Source organism: Furipterus horrens, unplaced genomic scaffold, assembly GCF_987537825.1.
Source record: "Furipterus horrens unplaced genomic scaffold, mFurHor1.1.pri manual_scaffold_12, whole genome shotgun sequence".
Classification (NCBI taxonomy): Eukaryota; Metazoa; Chordata; class Mammalia; order Chiroptera; family Furipteridae; genus Furipterus; species Furipterus horrens.
The window spans coordinates 19,980,449-20,002,998 of NW_028327182.1; the positions used below are offsets into that span (position 1 = coordinate 19,980,449).

The following is a 22,550-nucleotide window of genomic DNA, read 5'->3' on the forward strand; positions in this document are numbered from 1 at the left end:
ATTTTTGCCTGATGCCTTTTGTTACTACATTTATAATTCTCACCAAAAAGCCTGCATGAAATTACTTTTACTCAAGGTGTTCCTAGTTTGCCCAAGATCACTCACTCAGAGCGAAGGATTGATCCATGTCTAAAACCAAGTCTGAACTCTGTTCATGAAGCAAACATATCTAGATAATAAGTCTTAGAAATCCTGAGTCTTTTTTTTTTTTTTGTAGCACCACCATAACCTCAGTCTCATGCTACCCATCAAGTATGAGAACACTGAAACTCTAAATTACCAAGCTCAGGCATTTTCTAGTGAAGCCGTTTTCATAAAGTAGCCACCTAGTAGAAAAGAATACTAACTGATAGTAGGAAAAAAGAAATCTCTTTTAGAAAGTTCCATCAGCCAGAATCTCCAGATTCAAAGAAAAAAGTGTCTATTCCTGCTAAGGCTTACCTCTCCAGCTGGGTTCTAGAACATCCATACTCAAAGGGGGGTCCTCCTGTTACCATCAGTATTTAGCTAGAAAAAAGGAGCAAAGGGAACTAGACATTGAGTTTAATAAAATGGAGAGCAGAGGCCTGTTTGCTTCACCAGGAAGCCACAGCTTTTCACATTCTAGGGGACCATAGCACTGCTCCACTAAGGGAATTAACACTACTCCCTTCCCCGCTCTGGTACCAGATTGTGATGGGGAACAGGGGGGTGGTGCTGGACCATAGAGGCCTGTCAGTCTACCTGGGGGATGGACCCCATCCGATGTCCGCAAAAACTTGGGAAGTTGATTGGTCACTTTGAGAAAGCACCTGGTCCATTCCAAACCGAGCTCCTGGTTATAACCCCAGGGGAACAAAGAAGCACGCTCCCTGGCTCGCGCGCTCTCTCTTTCTCCTTTTGGTGACCCACACACACATGGTGCACACACCTCTTGTCTCCATAGCCACGTGGCCTTAGCAGCCAAGTGGCCCATGGCCTCCAGGAGGAAGCCTGAATACTGCAGCACAGCAATGGACGACAGCTGGAAACACACATTAAGCTACCTGGACACTGGACTGGACTGGACTGGACTGGACTGGACTTTAACATGGAGCATGAACTCTGAGCAGTGGTCTTCACCTTGGTCCTACTGACGACAAGATTGGATTTTTTTTCCCATGGTGAGACAGAGATGGGACACTGGGAAGTCAGGAGGGGCACCCCCTTAACTGTACGTCATCAATAAGCCAGACCACACAGCCACATCCTCCCATGTGGATCTCAGTAAATTCTTCTTCCTATGTCACCACAAGAACCCAGTTTCCACCATAACACTCTGACCAACAGCCTGGTGCTTGTTAAAACACACAATCTCGGGCCCCACGCCAAATGGCTGACTCAGAAGCTGCATTTTAACAAGATCTGCGATCTCATTTGCTCATTCAAGTTTGAAATGCTCTGCTAGATGATGCGCATCTTACCCCTACCTTAGGTTCCTCAGTCGTCCCATTTCTTTCCCATTGGTCTCCCATTTTTCTCTGCAGGTTTTTCATTTCTCACGTTGGAGTGCTCTTTTAAAGCCCTCTGCTGATCCTACCCCCCACCCAGCTAGGATCTCACTTCTCTCCTTTTCTCAATCACATACCTTGAAGGTGGTGTCTGTACTCGTGGAATCTGTATCTTCTCGCCTGTTCACACCTCCACCCAGTGCCGTATAATCACCTATGGAATATCATCTGGTCCTATTATAAGCTAAACACTGCATGAGACTCTGAAAATAAAATATGGAAGAGACATGGCCCTGGTCTTCAAAGGACTATCTCCAAAATTGTTTTGACATACATCACCACTGACTCCCTAAGTTGCCAATTTCAGTAAGCACTTTTTGTTGATTATGAGACAGGAGAATCCAGCTATCTTCCATAAGTCAGATATTAAAGAATTTTGTAAAAACATAAAATAATGCTACTCTTTTAATTTCTAAGTTATTTTTATAAAACTATTACTGATGTCATAGGAGGTGCTTAGTTTTTACATGACTCAATAAATATTTTCAAAATTTGTTTTAAATCTCTACAACAGATCAACAGATAAAATGCCTATAAAAGTTTCTGGTCTCTTCAGTAGTTTTTAAGAATGTTTTGAGGCTCCTGAGACCAAAAAGTTTTACAGCATCTGGATTCCACTGTAAAACCAGGTTAGTTGTTCAACAAATCCCTCATATCCACACAGCTATCAACTATAGAATTAACAGTAGAGGGATATGAATAAAGATGCCTAAGCATTTCTCTCCTGTTTTACTTACTTAGCTAAATATATCATCTTCTCTAGGTATCCCAAGCCCAGTAAAGAAACAAGAGACAGCTACCAGACCTGAAAAACTGAGACTTCACTGGAATACTTGCAATTGAGGTACATGCTCTTGTCTAATGAAAACAGAAAAGAGCAAGGTAAGACAGGTGGGGAACTGGCTGTAAATGTTCTCTTTATTTTGCCCCTAAACTGTTTTCCCTACAGCTCTTAAAGTCAAATCACTACTGTTGTGCTCTTATCTTCAATACTTCATATGTACCTGAATATGAAGCCATTCCAAGCCATACCAGAATATGGCTATAAGAGCTGTTGTTTTTATCATATAAAAATGAAGAAATATTTAAGGTATTTCCATTTTGTCTATAAAGGAAATCAACTAATTAAAAGAACGCATCTTTGAAATTATACCCAGACCATGAAATACCATGCTTTGGTCTCAAAGGTAAAAAATGTGAACAATATATATTTTGCACTCGGTTTTTAGTTGTATTATAATTTTGTTGAGAGCATAAATGACTTCACTTTAAGATCTTACCATTGAATCTTATAAGCTAAAAACATTAACTACTAAACTTTAACTCTGTACACCATTATCCATGTGTACACTTCTATACTGGTGGTAGAAAGGAGGAACTTCTGGATTCAAATATTTAGTATTCTCAGCAAAATAAAGTAACTTTCTACTGCTTATTCCTAAAAGAAAGCTCAAATGCAGTCTTTTGTCATCTGCCACAGGTAAACTCTCAGGAAGCAATGCAACTTACCATCAGACAGGTTTTACAACATTCTTTAAGAATAGTCTAATTTACAACCTTTGCATGCATGTGCTTCTAGTCTTTCATGTTTAGGAAACAAACAAAGCCTCAAGCAACTGATTTGCATCTTGTCCTCACAGGACATCTGTAAGACACAGAAATCTTAAAGGATATACTATTGAACATAAATACCAACTTTGTTTATATGTTAATAAAGGGCACAAATAATCAAAGGTATCATTCATATCATTTGGAATTTATTCTTGATCACATGGATTTTTAAGTTATTCAATTATACTCATATCTGTCTTATAGATTTAAAAGTTTTACTATATATTTCTAAGCATTTTTAATTATTTTAAATAATCCATTTTGCAAAATAGCTTTAAGTACAAGTTATGTAAACCTAATGCCTCTAAACCAGAGATTACCAACCACCTTACCAATTAGACAATAAGGCAGCGCTCGCAATATACAGCCTCTGTTGTCTACATAACTGCCCATAAAACATCTAGGTGTGGACTGTGGAAATGTCATACTGAGGGCTCTCACGTATCCAGTCGGCGGAAGCAACAGACAGGCTCAGAATCACTATCCTAAACAAAGGAGTTCAGAGAAAGATTTCGGGTAACTTTTATTCAAAAGCAAAACAAGAAAGAACATAACAAGAAACTAAGGCATGGTGGATTGCTCTGAGCAGCTGACGCCACTGGCACCCATAACATAAATGTCCTTCATGACACTGATTCTCCTACATGATAGTTTACGCACTTAAGAGGTTAAAAATTCAAAATCAGAAGCAACAAACTGAATGGTAAAACTTAATTCCTACCATCTGAAAAACTCAGTATATTCTACACTGGTTTTTAGCTGTAATTTTGTTGAGAGCACAAGTGACTTCATTTTAAGATCTTACCACAAAATATATAAGCTAACACATTAATTATTAAACTTTATGTGTGTACAAAGCCTTCTAAATTAGTTCTAAGAATGATTTTAAATGATTATATTCTTCAAAGTGGTTTTACTTGAACTTCAGTCAAGGATATAAATAATACACAGAAAATATGGACCAAAGTTATTTGCCTATTCAAAGTATGAATGTGTGAAAGCATGTGTGTATATACATACACATGCACATAAATACATAGGTACACATACATGCACACGTTAGTTCCTGGGTAGTGCACACACATGCAAATGTGTTTGCATGTGTGTATAAATGTATGTGTATACATATATGTAAGCTTTCCCTAAAAGAAATAATTTCTATAAATAGAAGTTTAAAAAGCGATGAAACTATGCCGCTCTACAATTTTCTTACAAGCACCAATATAGGAATCTTAAGCTTATAGATGCTTTGTTTTGAAAGCTATTTTATTAGACAAAATCTCTCTTAAACTGTGTTCTTATTGAATGAAATAAGCAGGTTGTATGTTATATACAACCCACTTATAAAGCTTACCTAATAAGCACTGTACACAAATAAATCAGTTTTTAAAAAAGTTTTTTATGCAGAATTAACGATGATTTCCATTTAAGACATTAGAGTTTGATTTGCCATAGAATACAGATAACTTCTGTTTTAGTCACAAATGAATATAGAAAACATTAAAGGTTAAATATTGTGGTGTTCTTAAATGCTCCTCTGTTTCAATAATTTAAAGCAAACCTCTACATCTGGTAAAAGGTGATGTTTAGTCAATTTCCAAAAGTCCAGCAAGCAAAAATACTTAAAAAGTTTCAGTTCTCATTTAAGTTCCATTTCCCAAAATATATTATGGTCATTAACAGCAATATACAGATATGACCCACAACTTGATTACTTAGTGTCTCTCTACAAGTTTCCAAACAAAATTAATCTCTTAGTCCATAAGAGCTAAGTTTTAAGGAAGTGACTAAACTTGGTATTGTAGGAAATAAGAGTTGGAGGGCTAAAATTTTAGATACAACCTGAAAAAGGAGAAGCTAAAGAAAAATTTTTAATTGTATGTTCCACAAAGAACTGTTACCCTAAAGTATGTAGAAAAGAATGCTCATTCTAAATGTTGCTCCATAAAATGTTTAGAAATGATATTCATAATACACAGAATAATTTTTTTTAATTCTGAGTTCTACAATTGCCCCACCCAATATATTTGCATTTTTTAAAATTAACTTCAACCCAATGTTTTCAAAAGGTATTTAATCTCAAACTCATCTTGCCAACTTAGTATTACTCATATTAAACATTGAGAAACTATGTAAATTCTTTAGAGCTGCCATTAAGGACCTATTAAGAAATGAAATAGTAAGAGAAAATCAGTAGGGCAACAGGCAGAAAACTGCATAGAAATATTTTAAATAGTTAAGATAATATACAAGATAGATATAAATACAAAATGCAAACAATGTAACAAGAGGATAAAGTACTAGGTTGTTAATTGGCATGACAAAAGCATCAGCTACATAATTTACTAAATTGTTTCAGAAATTTCTTCATCCCTCGTGCCCTCCATCACTTCATTCAAGCCCTCCTCACCACAGAAACACAGAAAGGTGGTAAACTTAAATCACTTCCAAAGTGACCTCCTCATTATAATCCCAAACTTCATATGCATGTGATTCACTCTGGAATCTTATTGAAAATGCAGGTCTGATTTAGTGGGTCTAAGGTGGGGTCTGAGATTCTTCATTTCTAACAGGTTCCCAAGTAATACTGAAGTAACCATCCTTTGAATAACAAAGATCTAATCCGTTCTGCAAGCCACTGCCCTATTACTGTTCCTAAAATACCACTTAGCTCATGTTACTGCCTCAAGAATCTACATTAACTCAGTGAATCTTGTATATACACTTACACTTATCGGATTTTAAATGAACAATTCAATGTGTATTCTTAAATGTATACACTTGTGTAACCAATACTCTTTCTTCCCCAAAAGATATGGGACATTGCCATCACAGCAACCCTAAGTTTTGACCCAGCTCTATAAATACCCGGCCACCGTTCCACTACCTATACTTTAAGACTCAACTGAAGCCCTTCCTTCCTCAACATACATCCCACAGGCCTCTATCTAAACGACTACTACATTATTTTCCCCTTATCCATGAAGCATATTTCCAAGACCCCGGTGGATACCTGAAACTGTGGGTAGTACCAAACCCTACACATACTATGCTTTTCCCCGTACATGTTCACCTTTTCACTCACAGGAAGCACTGTATGGATTCTCGTTGGCATATCTGAATGGCCAGCATCACTACTCTTGCCCTTTGAACACAAACACGGGGACACCATGACGGTGGTGTCACCAGCTCTCACTGAACCAATGGGGTAGGCTCTCTACATCTCCCCTTATTCCCTCCCCAATATATTACCCACGGAGTAGTCAGTGATCTCCGAAAACTAGAAATCAAATCAGGTCACTCTCTCACTTAAAACCCTCCAAAGGTTTACTATCACGGCTGAAATAAATCCAAATGCTTTTCCTGTATTCCTGTATCACGAGCCCCTCCTTCTCTGACCTCACCTTTTACTACTGTCTCCATTACTTTCTATACTCTGACCACATGAATCTTCTCTCTGGTCTTACAACACAGTGAGAGTCCCACTTAGGGACTCTGCATTAAGTATTCCCTCTACTCTTCCCCACCACGTTTCTATGGCTGGCTACTTCTTGCTATTCAGAGCTCAACTTCAAAGTCACCTCCTCACAGAAGACTTTCCTGACCACAAAATATGAAGTATACACTCAGTCACTAACACAAATCCGACTTTAATTCTCTGTGTGGCATCTACTGTTGACATGTATCTTATTCAGGTGTTTATCTGTCTCTTATCACAAAAACATAAGCCCCAAGATTATAGAACTTATCAATAGTATTCACAGCTGTAGTAACTCCAGCACCTAGAACAGTGTCCAACTCCCTATAAGTAGATGCTCAACAAATGTCAGATAAATAAATGTTACCATATATGATATATATACATACTATGCAGATGGAATGGTGCCTGTGTCACCATACAAAATATACTATGAATTTTAAAGAGAATAAGAAAGCTATTGCTAGTCATAAAACAAGGTAAGTCTTTCACAAGAAAGAAAGACAAGAAATAGAGTTTTAATCTGGAACAAAAGTAATAAAAACCACAGATTAAGTCAAAGTTTAATTCACATAAAGTTTAATCAGTCAAGTTAATGAAAATATCAAAATTGTTGTGTTACAGTATGGCAGCAGAAATTGAATTTTTGTTGCAAATAATACAGTATCTGGTGTTTCCATTACTGACAAACTATGCTGCAGAAAGAGCAATCGCATTGAATCTCAATTCATCAGGGTCACGTTCCATAAACTTCTTGCAAACTTCTATGGCATCCTATAGGGGGGAAAATGTGTAATTTTTGAGTTCATAGATATGTGTTTTACTTACAAATGCTAAGTGTTTCATATTTTCCTAATTCATACTAAAGCTACACTACAGACTTCTTTCTCCAAATCAAAAATGACTTAGAGCACACGAGAAGAACAACAGTCGGTGGACTAATTAGCTTAGTACGAAAGTATGAGATAGAGTAAGTATTCATTCTTAAAAGGCTTTTAAGAAATTTTTAACCTGACAATTACATATTTCATTGATTCTAAGCCACACAACTTGGTCATAAATTTAAAAATTTCTAAAATCAGGAACAAGATACAAATGATAGTACCTTGGATTTAATGAAATGCAGGATACGATGTGGAACTCTTTCAAAAGTATTCTTGCCTTTTTCAAATTTGATACTTGCTATATAGATTAACACTAGTTCAAATTTTTGGATTTTTTTTCAAGAGAGCAAGGACAAGGAAGTATACAAATACAGATAAAATGTTATACAAGTGAGCTTTAAAGATGTCTCAAAAACAGTAAGAACATTAATGGCATTTAAAGTGGGCCAACAAGTTTTACTGTTACCTCTAATAATGTTTCATCACTAGTTTTCCCGTGGTTAATTGGAAATGGTTTCCGTCCATCTGTGAAAAATAGACAGCTGAATGTTTAGTTATTTGTACAGGATAATATACTTTCCTTCAACTTCCACTTTCTTCTCACAATGAGGCAAAAGTTAAATGCTATTTAAAATAATATATACTAAAACAAATATTTTAAATGTGTTACCTATGAATATTTTTTAACATTAAAAGTTACTAGAACCTTGCTTCAATGTCTGAAAGCCTAAATTATCTTCATAAACAGAATTTATTAGAAATACATATTGGCTTTAATTTCCTAAAAAGAATATGCAAAATTAGTAAGCTAGTTCCTTTTAAAGTTACAGTCCCAGTTTTTACTCTCAAAAATATGAAAACATTGTTTCTTCATTTTAAAGTGAAAGTAGAAAACTTCTAAGGAAGACTGACATGTTTACATCAATGAAAGGGAGCCACCACAGGTTTATGTACTACTACCACTGATCGTGTACCACCAAGGCAGTAGTATAGGGCAATAATCTAAGTAAACTAGGATTACTTTACTGACAATCAAAAATAATTAACCATAATTATAATCACCTTAAACAAACTAGCATTTCTTTCAATACTGCAAAAAAGAAATCCAGAATTACATAAATTCATGCTACCCAAAGGTAACTGATACTCTATACAGGGTGGGACAAAAGAAGATGTACAGTTGTTCATATGGAAAATATTACAATAATTAATAAATAATAATACAAGAATAAACTGTTTCACATATTCACAACTGTAAACTTACTTTTGCCCCACCCTGTATATCCAAATTTATAATCTCAGATATTTTATAAGTGTCACTTCAAATACAATCCGTAAAACACAATCCCTCCTATAACTCCAAGGCTTCTGAAGATAATAAAAATTTTTGAGTCAACATGTATACATAGTGATAGACTTGGACTAACAGATATTACATTTAAAGAAAAATCCAAGTGAAAATTAACCAAACAAACCAAAAAATAAGGTTACTTAATTTTTTTTAAGAAACCAAATGCTATTCTCTTAGTCACTATTTTCTTTTTTCTTTTTGATTTAATCTTTTCTTAAAATTATTTTAATATTTTTCAATTACAGTTGACATTCAACATTATATTAGTATCAGGTATACAGCTAGTGGCTAGACAATCACATACTTTACCAAGGGTTCCCCTGATATTTCCAGTGCCCACCTGGCACCACACATAGTTATTACAATATTATTGACTCCATTCCCTGTGCTGTATTTTCCTCATGACTATTTTGTAACTGCTAATTCATACTTCCTAATCCTTTCACCTTTTTCACCCAGCCAATGACCCGCCCATATGGCAACCATCAGTTTGTTCTCTGTAAGTATGAGTCTGTTTCTGATTTGTTCATTTATTTTGTTTTTTTTAGATTCTACATATAAGTAAAATCATATGGTATCTGTCTTTCTCTGTGTGACTTACTTAACTTAGGATAATACCCTCTAGGTCCATCCGTGTTGTTGCAAATGATAACATTTCATTCTTTTTTATGGCCACATAATATTTCACTGTATACCACATCGTTCTTATTCATTTTGTTTGTTTGTTCATAATCCTCACCCGAGGATATGTTTATTGATTTTTTAAGAGAGAAACATGGACGTGAGAAATATGTATTGGCTGCCTCCCGGTGATCAAACCCACAACCTACGTATGTGTCCTGACTGGGAATCAATCCGCAGCCTGTTGCAGCATGGAACAAAGCTCCAACGAGCTGCGTTACCCAACCAGAGCTACATCTTCTTTATTCAATTGTATGTTGATGAATAATTAGGTTGCTTCCATATCCTGGCTATTGTAAATAATGCTGCAATGAACATAAAGATGCATATATCTTTTCAAATTAGTATTTTGGATTTCTTAGAATAAATACTCAGAAGTGGAATTGCTGGTTCATAAGGTAGTCCTGTTTTTTAATTTTCTGAGGAACTTCTATACTGTTTTCCATAGTAGCTGCACCAATTTACAATCCCACCAATAGTACATGAGGGTTCCCTTTTCTCTACATCCTCACCAGCACTTGTTTGTTGATTTATTGATGATGGCCAATCTGACAGGTGTGAGATGATACCTCACTGTGGCTTTAATTTGTATTCCTCTGATGGTTAGCGACACTGACCACTTTTCACTTGTCTGTTGGCCATCTGTATGCCCTCTTTGATGAGGTATGCAGGTCCTCTGCCCATTTTTTAATTGGCTTGTTTGGGTTTTTGTGTTTTGAATTGTAAAGGTTCTTTATATATTTTGGATAGTAACCCCTTAGTGGATGTATCCTTGGAGAATATCTTCCATCTGGTTGTCTTTTCATTTTGTTGATGTTGTCCTTTGTTGTGCAGTAACTTTTTAGTTTGATGTAGCTCCATTTTATTTTTTCTTTTGTTTCCCTTGCCTGATGAGATATTTCCAAAAGAGAAAACATTACTAAGAGCAATGTTGAAAAGTTTACTGCCTATGTTTTCTTCTAGGAGTTGTATGCTTTCAGGTCTTATATTCAAGTCTTTAATCAATTTTGAGTTTATTTTTGTATTGGTGAAAAAAGTGGTCTACTGTAGTTTTTTTTTTTTTTTACATGTATCTATCCAGCTTTCCCAATACCATTTATTAAAGAGACTGCCTTTACCCCATTGTGTATTCTTGCCTCCTTTGTTATATAGATTAACTGAACATATAGGCATGGGTTTATTTTGGGGTGCTATGTTCTATTGATATATGTATCTGTTTTTAGACCTGTACCACACTGCTTTGATTGTTACAGCCTTGTATATAGTTTGCTATCAGTTAGCATGATTCCTCCAACTTCACTATGGCTATTCAGGGTCTTCTGTGGTTCCATATAAATTCTGTGGAAAATACCATTGGTATTTTGATAGGCATTGCACTGAATCTATAGATTGCTTTGGGTTGTATAGACATTTTAACAATGTTAATTCTTCCTATGTATGAGCACCATACATACTTTCATTTACTTTTATCTTCTTCCACTTCTTTCTACAATGTCTTATAATTTTCTGAGTACAATTCTTTTACCTCCTTGGTTAAAATTATTCCTAGGCATTGAATTCTTTTTGATGCAATTGTAAATGGGATTGTTTACTTAATTTTTCTTTCTGATAGTTTGTTATTGGTCTTTAAAAATGCAACCAGCCCTGGGAACCAAAGGGTCATCGGTTTGATTCCCAGTCAGGGCACATGCCTGGATTGCAGGCCAGGTCCCCAAATGGGGACATGCATGAGGCAACCACACATTGATATTTCTCTCCCTCTCTTTCTCCTTCCCTTCCCCTCGCTCTAAAAATAAATAAATAAAATCTTTTTTAAAAATGCAACCAATTTTGAATATTATTTTTGTATCCTGCTACTTTACTGAATTAATTTATCAGTTTTAATAGTTTTTTGGTGGAATCTTTGAATTCTCTATACTGTACATAGTATCATATTATCTGTAATTTTCTATATACTAACTCAGTACTCCTCTTGCTCAACATTCCTTTTGAAATTATTAGGAATCCACATCAGGGTTACTGTCAATTTCCCTTGGAACTGCCAGTCTTCATTTGTCTTGTACTTATCCTTGCTCTCTCTAGCATCTCAAAGATTATGACTGTTCTTTGGAACTATGAAGTTCTTTAAACTCATTTAAAGACTGCAACCCCCAAAGGGCTCTAATTCGCTAACAGTCATACAATTCATTATTCTTGCTAACGAACAACTAAACCAAACAAGATTTCAGCAGTTCTTTCCTTTCTGATTTCTTACTTCAAATCAATTTTAAAGTCCTTTTGTGTTGATCTTGGCATGCTACAAAAGCTTACCCTTGATATATGTCTTTCCTCTACTGCTAGCTAACCAGTCAAACTGAGTATTTTAGACAACTCTGCTTCCCATTGAAATGATAAGAGATTTTTTTTTCTAAGTATCTATTCAATGTTATTGTTCGTTCTCATACTAGTAAGTCTCTCAGCCTGAAAGTCGCCATTACTTTTTAGTTTCTGGTTATGGGTCAAATTTATGGTTTATCTGGCCTTTCCTACATCTACTTCCTTGAAGTCAACAGAATGTGTCTGGTAAGTCTCAGCACTCTCTTTATTTCCATTGCTACTAATTATTCTTTATCATTCAAAAGTCAGAGTGGAACAAATTTTCTAGCAATCAGTCACATAACTGAATCCCCAATCACTATTACATCCTCTCTTAATTTTATAGACTGAATTGGCAAAGCATTATCTTCCAATATGCTCAGCAGATGTGTTATATACTCCCATAACAATTTCATTTCATTTTACTTTGATTCCTACTCAAATCATTCTATCATCAATGTATACATTTTTATAAATATTGTGATATTTCTTTGTCCCCTTTAATAAAACCATTTATTTTTAATAAAGTGTATGATTTTGTTGCCATATTCCAAACATATAAAATCCATCTAAATTTTATGGACAACATTTATAGTCACACTCTGAGTCCTTTCAAAACTCTTTGTCCTTAACCTAACTGAATGTCTATCTGCTGTGCTGTACACCTGAAACTAATAGAAAAGAAATGTGTTGAATGCAAACTGTAATTTTAAAAAAATTTTTATTTAAAAAACTCTCTGTCTTTAAGTTAAGGAAAATAAAAATGGCAAGTTAATAATGAAAAAGACTTCACTTTTTTGTTTATTTAGCCTTTTTTTAACTCAAGCAGGTCTCATGGAGGACAAGAAGGACTCATGAGTACTGTAGTACTTACTACATATCAGTTATGAAGGAATCATAAGAAGTTCTCTGAATGAAGCAATTAAAAGTATGAGGATCACCTCCAAATAGTCCCTGAAATAGTCTATCTATAGTTACATTTTTAAAAAACTAAATGCAGTTATAGGCCGAAATGCTAAGTAATTAATCATGGGTACTTTGACATATGCCTTAAGAAGTTGTTGCCAGAAAACAGACTCCTATAAAGTTTTTTAAAAGTCAGAAGTAATACAAAGGGCTAAAAACTAGTGATACTCATTACCAAATACAAAAACTAGTCATGAATATTACACTATTTTTCAGGATCAAGATGGCTCATGAAGATGCTGACAATAACTATCTCAATAATTTAGTAAAGACTGCTGAATTGATTCACAGGAGTTTCCTATAATGACTTTTACTTTATTGTTTTGCTAAAATTCAAAGGTGGTATGCAAACATTCTTGAAGTTGCTTGAACACCAAAAAAGTTTTTATTTTTTTTCTAGAAAACATCTTAAATAAAAACTGTTTCATTATGCCCTCAATTAATTTAAGTAAACACAATAAATATCAACAGTCCTGTTTACCATAAATATAGACTTTTCCATTTCCAATTTCTCTCCCCAGAATAAATTTTAGAAGTTCTTACCTAATTCATAGAGATGCCCATCTACATGAACTAATGCAATAAAATGAAGATCTACTTTTTCATCTATACTTGGTGCCTGAAATAGGAGGAAAAATACATATTACATATGTTAGTAGACAAATCAGTCAAGTAAATGTAAGCACATACAAATAATATCAAATGACATGAGAGAACATTTATCCAAAATAATTCAAGGCTTAATCTTTGATATGGTGGACGAGTAAATATGTTTAATTTATAACAACATGCTCACACATCAATAAGAAAAATGTTGACTACAAGCATCTTTCTTAATCTCAACAACCTAAAACCCTAAAGTTTCGTTCGCCTTCAGAGCCCCAGTGCTTAGCACAATGCCTGGTATATAGCAGGTGTACAATGTAGACTTGCTGAATGAAATGAATACATGAAATGATTTGTCTAATTTTTGAAATTTGAAAAAAGAAAATCTTTTAAAATTTAATAATGGTATAAACAGAGTTAAAAATAACTTTTCAAGTCTTAAGACATCAAAAAAGGGAATTCTCCCCTTAATGACTTGACCTTGAGAATCTCATCTTTAGAGTAAAATAAGTATCTTTATCCATCCTACATTCATTCAAAAGGTTTAAAATGAACCTTTTATTAAAAAGTAAATAGATGCAGGGAAATAACCCGACAGATTAAAGGTGGAAATAAGAATGAAAACAAAATAAAATACAATTAACTGTAACCTGTAATTTTTCTCTTGCTTTCTTAGTAAACTATTTAAGTAAAACTATATGAAGGTTTTTATAGTTCACCAATTCAATTTGCATGAGGAATACCTGCTAAATTTGTTAAACACTCAACTAACTTATGCAAAGTCAATAGATGATTCATTGCACTGACACTGTCTATAATACACAGTAACTACACAGTTAACACAATATATATCAAATCTAAATGGTTTGAAATGCAATACAATCAGTCAAATGCAAGTACAAATTTTAGAGGCAACAGTTTTAAAGAGGCATAGATCAAATTACATCTCATCTTCCTTAACATCCTGTAACACAATAGTACCTTAACTCTAAAATGCATACTTTTTTCACCCTTTAGTAATTATAAAATTTTAAGAAGTTGTAACATAGTGTTTTCAGATGCATAAATTGAAAGGTACGGAAGAAACATAATTATCATGGATCTACTCAAAGCTTTTAAAACATTTAGAGATATATTGACTCATGTAATCTCACTTTATTCTTCAGAAATTATTTCCCTCAAGTTTATAAATGAGAGAACCACCAAAAAAAGAAAAAGGTGGCAAACTAGCTGTTGCTAATTTCAATATATAACTAAAGCGTTCTGCAGTTGGTAGGAATCAAAGTTGCCTGGTTTTACTGTTATTAGACTCCCCTATCACAGTCCCTACACCTCCAATAGCCCCTCCAGCAACAGGGAACTGTCACTAGGTTTTGAGACAAGCCAGTCCATCTTTGACGGTTTTGTTAGTTATATCTCATACTGAGGCTAAAATACATTTCCCAGTGTTTTCCATCATTTTTTAAAAGTCTAATAGCTCCTGAGCATGGCATTTCTTCAAATCATTAAAGATGGTGATAATGAGTTCTCTTACTTTCCAGGTCAGAGAATCAAATATGTTAGTGATCACTCAGTCCAATACCTTCATTTTACCAATGACCAAAAGAGAATCAAATTTTTCAAGGCTAAACCTAGGCCATTCTACACACTATAAATTCAATTATATTAAAAAATGCGAGAGAGAAGTATTTATCCAACTAGGAAAGGGTCTTGTTTTCTCATTATAAGACACAATTCTCCAGCAAGATATCAATTATTTTAAATCTTTTAAGTTATGTTTTCAAATTTTTAAAATTATTTTAACACCATCTATTATATATCTCATATATCTTATAGCTTCCATTTTTCATATTTTGTCAGTAAATATAATACAACTGTGCTAGAGATAAAAGTAGTATAACTGGAGTCAAGAGACCTGAATATGTACCCAATCCCTGTGAGCACTGGTTTTCTTATGTTTTGAGGTTTAAATGAAATTGCATTAAAGTACTTTATAAACTGTTAAGTGTTACTAAACATTCTGTATTACTAACAATATTAACACTACATTATCACAAATGTAAGAAGTTACTAAATCTAGTGACTCAAAATTGTATGCCAGTACCTATTATGAGCCTTTTCCTTTGATCTACTTTAATTATTCTGGAAATCTGAAATGCGCAATTACCCATTGCTTAAAAACCTGTAATTATCCATTGCTTAAAAATTATTCAACCCCAAAACATAAATACATAAAAAACAAATTCCAATAAGATTTTCATTTCAAAAAATGACCAATAACTAAACAAAAGGCAAAAACCAGAAGCTATAGATTTGATCATTTTTGCTTACATTTATATATATTATTTTTTATAAAGTTCCCTAATTTAGAATAAAATACTTATCTCAAAGAAATAAAAATATAACATATTAAATAGAGGCTAAATACTAAATAGAAATTTCAAATTTTAAAAAAGTATAGTTCAAATTTAATTTATAATTGTACAGCATATACCAGGCACTGTCCTAAGTGACCAATTAACTGTCATATAAACCCCACAAGGTAGAAAATATAATTATACCCATTTTAGTCTCAAAAAACTGGGGCACCGAAGTAGTAAGTAACATGCCCCAGATCATAAAGCTTGTAAGTCATAGAATTTGGGTCCAAACCCAGGCCATGTTGCTCTAGAATCCATGTTCTTAACCACTAGACTATGAACATTTACGGAGCTATAAAGCAACGGAATTAATATGGAGTAAAGGTAAATATTACATAAAAACCTAGAAACCTGAAAAAAAAAACAATTTTATGACATGTCCATTTATACTTAGAATATATTAAGTACAAAGGAATTTATACATATTTAGACTCAACTGTGCCCAAGTCAGAATTTACAAAATTAAGAGTTTTACTCTGATCACTTAATTTACCTTATATCTCTTACTGTACAAAGTGGCACAGCAGGGAAGCAACAAATACCAAATGATAAATGAATAAAAATGAGGAACGCACATTGTGACCCAATGAGGATAATGAAATAGAGAGACACCAGTTTGTTGACACTCAGCACAATTGAAAGTTTTTTTTGATGGCCATATTCATATTTGGTGGAAGCAGATGTTTAAGGAAGTGCCAAGACTCCACTTCATAATTTGAGTATAGCTCTAGAAGAGTAAATAAGGGGAGGAAAGAATGTTTGACATCAACTTTTTTTTTTTTTTTTTTGCATTAAAGTGTATTTGTAATCAGACTTCCTCTGGCTCTGAAAATCATGATGATTTTTAGAAGTGCCAAGTATCTTATAAATGTATGGCTCACCAAATCTTTCAGATAAAATAGGTAGGCTCTACAAATACACAGTCATTGCCACTAATAAGTCTCAGACATCAGGAAGACAAGAGTTATAGCTGCTGAATCCTGCAGTTTATTTCAATTATAAAAATTATTAGAATTTCATCATTAACCTAAATATTTAAGAAAATTAGCAAGATTACAAGAACATATATATTCTTTAATATTTTGCTAACATTCTCTACCTAAGGAGAAATCATAAAATTTGTGGGAAGCCTTTATCAGTTGACAAGGGAAAAAATCTTCACCTCCTACTTGGAAAGATGTTTAGAAACTGAATAGGCAGGGAAGATTGGATCAAGATTAAACCAAGTACCTGAGCCACCTCAGGGAATAAAATAGCTTAGATGAAACACCCTACACCATGAAGAATTAGATTAAGGATAGAGTAAGTAAAGCACCCCAGAGCATGACAAAGGACTCAAGTCATGTTCAGAAACATGAAAAAAACTAAAATAAACAGTAAAAGATGGGAAAGAACTCAGAAGGTACATAGCATTTGTTGACCTGAGTCAACTAAATGAAATTGGAAAGATGAAGGGTAAGAGAATACACAGTCACTTTAACAACTGATAGGAACTTAAACATTATCATGAATGTCGATCAGTACTCATCAAAAGGCAGGCATTCTTATGTTGGCAGGATATGCAGTGGAAAGATGGATGTTCACCAAGGCACTGGTGCAAGTCAAGCTCGACTGCAAAGCATGAAGGTATGCTTGCAATCTTAACGGGGGAGAAAATGGTTGAATGAACCAAGAGAAAAGCACCCTGAAGACTGAAGAAGTTAAAGGAAAAAAATGGACTACCCTTTGCATGGAAGAAGAGATGGAAGATTGACTACACTTACAACAGAATGGAGACCCAAAGATGGTAGGCGTAAGAAGGGTCGCCAGCGACGAAGACGGAGAGATGGACTGGTAGCCTTTGCAGGGTCTACATGGCTACGTTTGACCCAGGGCAGGGATGCATGGTGACACAATGATGAGGCCTTCGTTCTGCAGTGGCTACAATGAGGCTGTGATGAGGATGGCGAGGAGGACTACATAATTAAAAAAGAGAACATTTTACTTAGACCACGTTACTGGGAGATCATTTTTTCTTAAAAGCAACGTATGGTCATACTTGTATTTATATGGTTTAGTACTTTTAATCAACCATAATCTAGAAAAAGACCGTAAATGAATATTGGTTAAAAGTGGGTAAAGTGGAAATATATAACCAAGGTATTAGGTTATATGCCATAACTTTTGTAAGTGCACATCTAAAATATTTATATATCCTCATTTGCAAAGCACAGACTCATGGAATTATGTAAAAGCCACTAAAATGGAATTATTATATAAAATTATTTTTTTAAAAAGGAATAATACACATAAAACATGTAACATACAAAACAAACTAAGAATGATGTGTAGAAGGAAACTGTATGGTGATAAGCAGTGGTAAAAAGAATTTCTTAGAATAAGCACCAAGGTGGGGGGACCAACATTTTAAATAATATATAAAGAGAAGAGAAATAAACCCATCTTCAGCTGATGACTTGCATAAACTATCCTTTTACTTGGGATGACAAGTTAAATGGAAACAATCATGGCCTATTAGGCTTTGTAAAAATAAACAACAGTATTAGTTAAAATATGTATCACTAATTTTGTGCCAGTCATTCTTTTAAGCATTTAACATGTATCAGTTTATTCAGTCTCCCAGTAGCCCATGAGACAGGCACTATAATTATTCCCATTTTACAAATGATGGGAGTGTAGAAGTTAAAATGTATAAGGGCACACTACTAGTTCAAGGTATGGCTGGGATTCAAACACAGGAAATCTGGTTGAGAATCCAACTATTTCAGTCACTATGGTGTACAGCGTAAGTGGCCAAGAGAAAGATTTTAATATGAATTTATCAGACCAGATACTAATGAGGAATGGTAATCCTTAAAATTAGGTATTTTGAGTCACCCTTTCATACACTATTGTACCACAAAAGATTAATCTGATCCAACTTTTTTCCAGGAAATAAACATGCTTAAAACAACTAATTCATTTATGGTAATCCAAATGATAAGTTTATAATTGTCACCTCCAACAAATAACACCAGTACATGAAATTTAAAAATTAACTTAAAGCAGTATGAAAAAATTACAACCATTTATATCCATAATGAGAACAAACAATAAGAACAGAAGAAGCAGCCCTGGCTGCTGTGGCTCAGTGGTTTGAGCGTCGGCCTGCGAGCCAAGTGTCGCTGGTTCGATTCCCAGTCAGGGCACATGACTAGGTTGCACGTCGGGTCCCCAGTTGGGGGCGCGAGTGAGAGGCAACCACACAGTGATGTTTCTCTCCCTCTCTTTCTCCTTTCACATCTCTCTAAAAATAAAAAATAAATAAATATATAAAATAAATTTAAAAAAAGAACAGAAGAAGCAGTAAGTCCTTGCTTAGTAATAATGGATTTCATTAACTATGACCTATTCTCTTTTAGGAAAATGAAAAGGTTTTCTCTGAATGATTTCTTAGACTTGTTCAAGTCCAAAAATTCTATTATCCTTAGTACTTTTGATCTATGTAAACAATACATAAAGCTATGCTTGTGACGATAGGTAAAATAACGCTATCATTGTGATGAGGGTTTAAATAACACGTTTGTGAGCACTTCATCTGCTCCATAATAAGAATCAGTTGATCAGAAATATGAGTGAGTCCTATGCTTGTCTCTACATGGGAACAAAGGTGTATACGTAAATGTCTGTTCTCACAGATACAGTCTAAACAGAAAATTTTCATATTCATCCTGATTATGTTTAAATAAAAGAAAGAGAAAGGAACGAAGGGGGGAGAGAATAAGGAAAATGGTTAAGGAAGAAAACAAATGAAGTAAAGAAAGAGAAGGAGGGAGAGGAGGCTAATGAGGAGTGCAGAAAACAAAAAATTTTCTAGGAATCCGGAGAGGGAGACATTTCTAAGCCAGAAATAGAACTGAAGGTGTGCACTCAAAGAATGTGTAAGGTTTGGTCAGGTGAAATGGGAAAGGCTTTCCCCGCACAGAATCAGAGTGAGAAAATACAGAAAACAGCAACAAACAGGACAGGCTCAGGGGACCAGACTATCAGGTCTGGGATTTGATTTTACCCTTTCAATCTAGAAAGCCTGTTACTTTGTCATGGTGCTGGCAGAAGACAGGAGACTCCTAGATCGGGGAGAAAGGACGTGATTCATAGCACAGTAAGCAGCATGACCCACGAAGTAGGCGCAGAGGGCCTGGGTGGACGGCTGCACACGCAGCGGGCCGGGCCGCACTGCAGGAGAGGAACTCTGAGTCTGGGGAATAAATGTTTTACAGAAAGCAGTAAGCAGACCTGCTCTCTTTCTAGAAGCAGACATTGCCTCATCTGTCACTCTTGTTTACTGTGAGAAAGCAATTTCCAACTTCAGGTATGATGACCCTATTCTTTTGCCATTTTTCAAGAACCATGTAAAAACTTACAGAAAAATAATTTCAAGTTTACAAGGAGTTACAAAGACAACAATAGTAGAGGAAATACGTTTGCCTATGACATTTTACCCTAATTTGCTTTATCATCTTGCTTAAACTTTTCTCTCTCTTCCTCACTCTCTACATTATATTTTTCCTGAACTATTTGAGGGCAAGTTTTATATATCATGGCCCCTTACGCTAAATATTTAATTATTTCCTAAGACTAAGAGAACTCTACTACATAAAAGTAGTTACCTCCTTTGTAATTTTATATTGATAGAATATTTTATCACCTTGGTAATTTTATATAGATAAAATACTTTTGTCTAATCTTCCATCCATATTTTAATTTTCTTAATTGATCTATTCATGGCCTTTGTAGCATTTTTTCTCAGGAGTTAATCTAGGAACAGATGTTGAATTTACTTGTCACGTTTCTTTATTATCCTTTAACAGAGAACATATCCAACAGTCTTTGTCTTTTATGACATTAACAGAGTTTCCTTCACCCATTTTCTAATAACCAGTTTTCTCTGGAAAAAAAAAATCATGTTCTCTATGAATGAAGACATTTTTTTTTCTTCCTTTCTAACACATATGACCTTTACTTCTTTTTCTTGCCTTACTACATTGGTTAGAACCTCTAGTAAAATAACAAAGTTCATTGATTTTCACTTTTATTATTTCTTCCTTCTGCTTGCTTTGGGTTTATCTTCTTTTACTACCTTGCGGTTAAAAACTTAGATCATGACTTAAAGCCTTTTTTCTTTTCTACTATAAGTATTTTCCACTTTCTCTAATCTCTGCTTTAACTACAACCTGAATATTTTTCAATTTATTTTTAAAATTTTCCACTAACTCAAAATGTTTTCTAATTTCCTTTGTAACTTCTTCTTTGATCCATGAGCTACTTAGAAGTGTGTTGTTTAATTCTGAAATATTTGGGGATGTCCAGGTTTTTTTCTTCTGTTACTGACTTCTGATTTAATTCATTATGGTTAGAAAACATTCTTTGTATGGTTTAAATTTTTTAAAAATTTGTTAAAGTTTATTTTCTGATCCAAATTATGACCTTATCTTGGCAAACATTCCATGTGCACCTGAAAAGAATAATTAGTTGTTGTTGAATGAATTCTTCCATAAATGTTAATAGTGCCAAGTTGTTTGATAATGCTGTTCAGGTTTTGGATGTTCTTACAATTTTCTGTGTTTATTTATTCTCCCAATTACTAAGATGAGTGTTGAAATCTCCAACTGTAATTGTGGATTTTTCTATTTCTCCCTTCAGTTTTATAAGTGTTTGCCTCATATATAGAAGCTCTATTTTTAGCTGTATACACAAACTTTATTATACGTATGTCATGTCTTCTTGGTAAACTGATCTACTTATCCTTATGTAATGTCCTTCTTTCTCACTGGTAACAGTCCTTGTTCTGAAGTCTATGTCATCTAATGTTAATATAGTTATTCCAGCTTTTTTATTTGTGTTTACGTTATTCATCTTTCCCCATTATTTTAATTTTATTTTTAAATTAATTTTATTGAATTTTTGGGGTGACATTGGTTCATAAAATTAATATAGGTTTCAGGTATACAATTCTACAATATATCATCTGTATTTTGTATTGTGCTTACCACCCCAAGTTCAAGTATTCTTCCATCATCATTTACCCCCTTTACCATCTTCTACCTCCGCCCACCCCCCTTCTTCTGGCAGTCACGTTACTGTTGTCTGTGTCTGTAAGTCTTTCCTTTATTCTTTGCCTAATCCCTTCATCCTTCTCACCCAGCCCCCAACCTCCTCCCCTCTGACAGTTGTGATTCTATTCTTTGTATCCAAGAATCTGTCTCCACTTTGTTCATTTATTTTGTTCATTAGGTTCAACATACAAATGAAATCATATGGTACTTTTCTTTCTCTGGCTTTTTCACTTAGCATATTACTGTCTAGTCCATCCATGCTGTCCCAAAAGGTAAGCTTCCCCACTTTTTTTTTTAAATCCTCACCCAAGGATGTTTCTATTGATTTTATAGAGAGAGGAAGGGGGAGAAGAATAGGTAGGAGGAGAATGAGGGGGGAAGTGAGAGAGGGAGACAGGGAGAGAGAGAAGCACTGATCAGTTGCCTCCCCTATGCACCCCAACCAGGGATCAAACTCACAACCTATGTATGTGTCCTGACCAGGGATCAAACCCACAAAATTTGGTGCACAGGATGATCTTCAGGCAACTGAGCCACCTGGCCAGGGCATAAGATTTCTTTCTTTAGTAGTCCA

At 34.5% G+C, this 22,550-nt stretch overlaps 1 protein-coding gene across 4 annotated transcripts in view; it reads right to left on the bottom strand.

The window, feature by feature from the left end:
- Positions 1–7,174: 7,174 nt before the first annotated feature.
- Positions 7,175–22,550, bottom strand: part of UCHL3 (ubiquitin C-terminal hydrolase L3) — a 48,786-nt gene continuing 33,410 nt past the window's right edge. For 2 of the 4 annotated variants that reach the window (XM_090258071.1, XM_090258070.1), the window contains 4 exons: positions 17,645–17,836; positions 13,399–13,474; positions 7,969–8,027; positions 7,175–7,392 (listed from right to left, as the gene is read on the bottom strand). In XM_090258071.1, the coding sequence (XP_090114197.1) occupies positions 7,309–7,392; positions 7,969–8,027; positions 13,399–13,474; positions 17,645–17,836 (411 nt within the window). In that variant the 3' untranslated portion in view covers positions 7,175–7,308. The remainder of the gene's footprint in view (positions 7,393–7,968; positions 8,028–13,398; positions 13,475–17,644; positions 17,837–22,550) is intronic. The other 2 variants (XM_090258073.1, XM_090258072.1) reach the window with 1 other exon arrangement.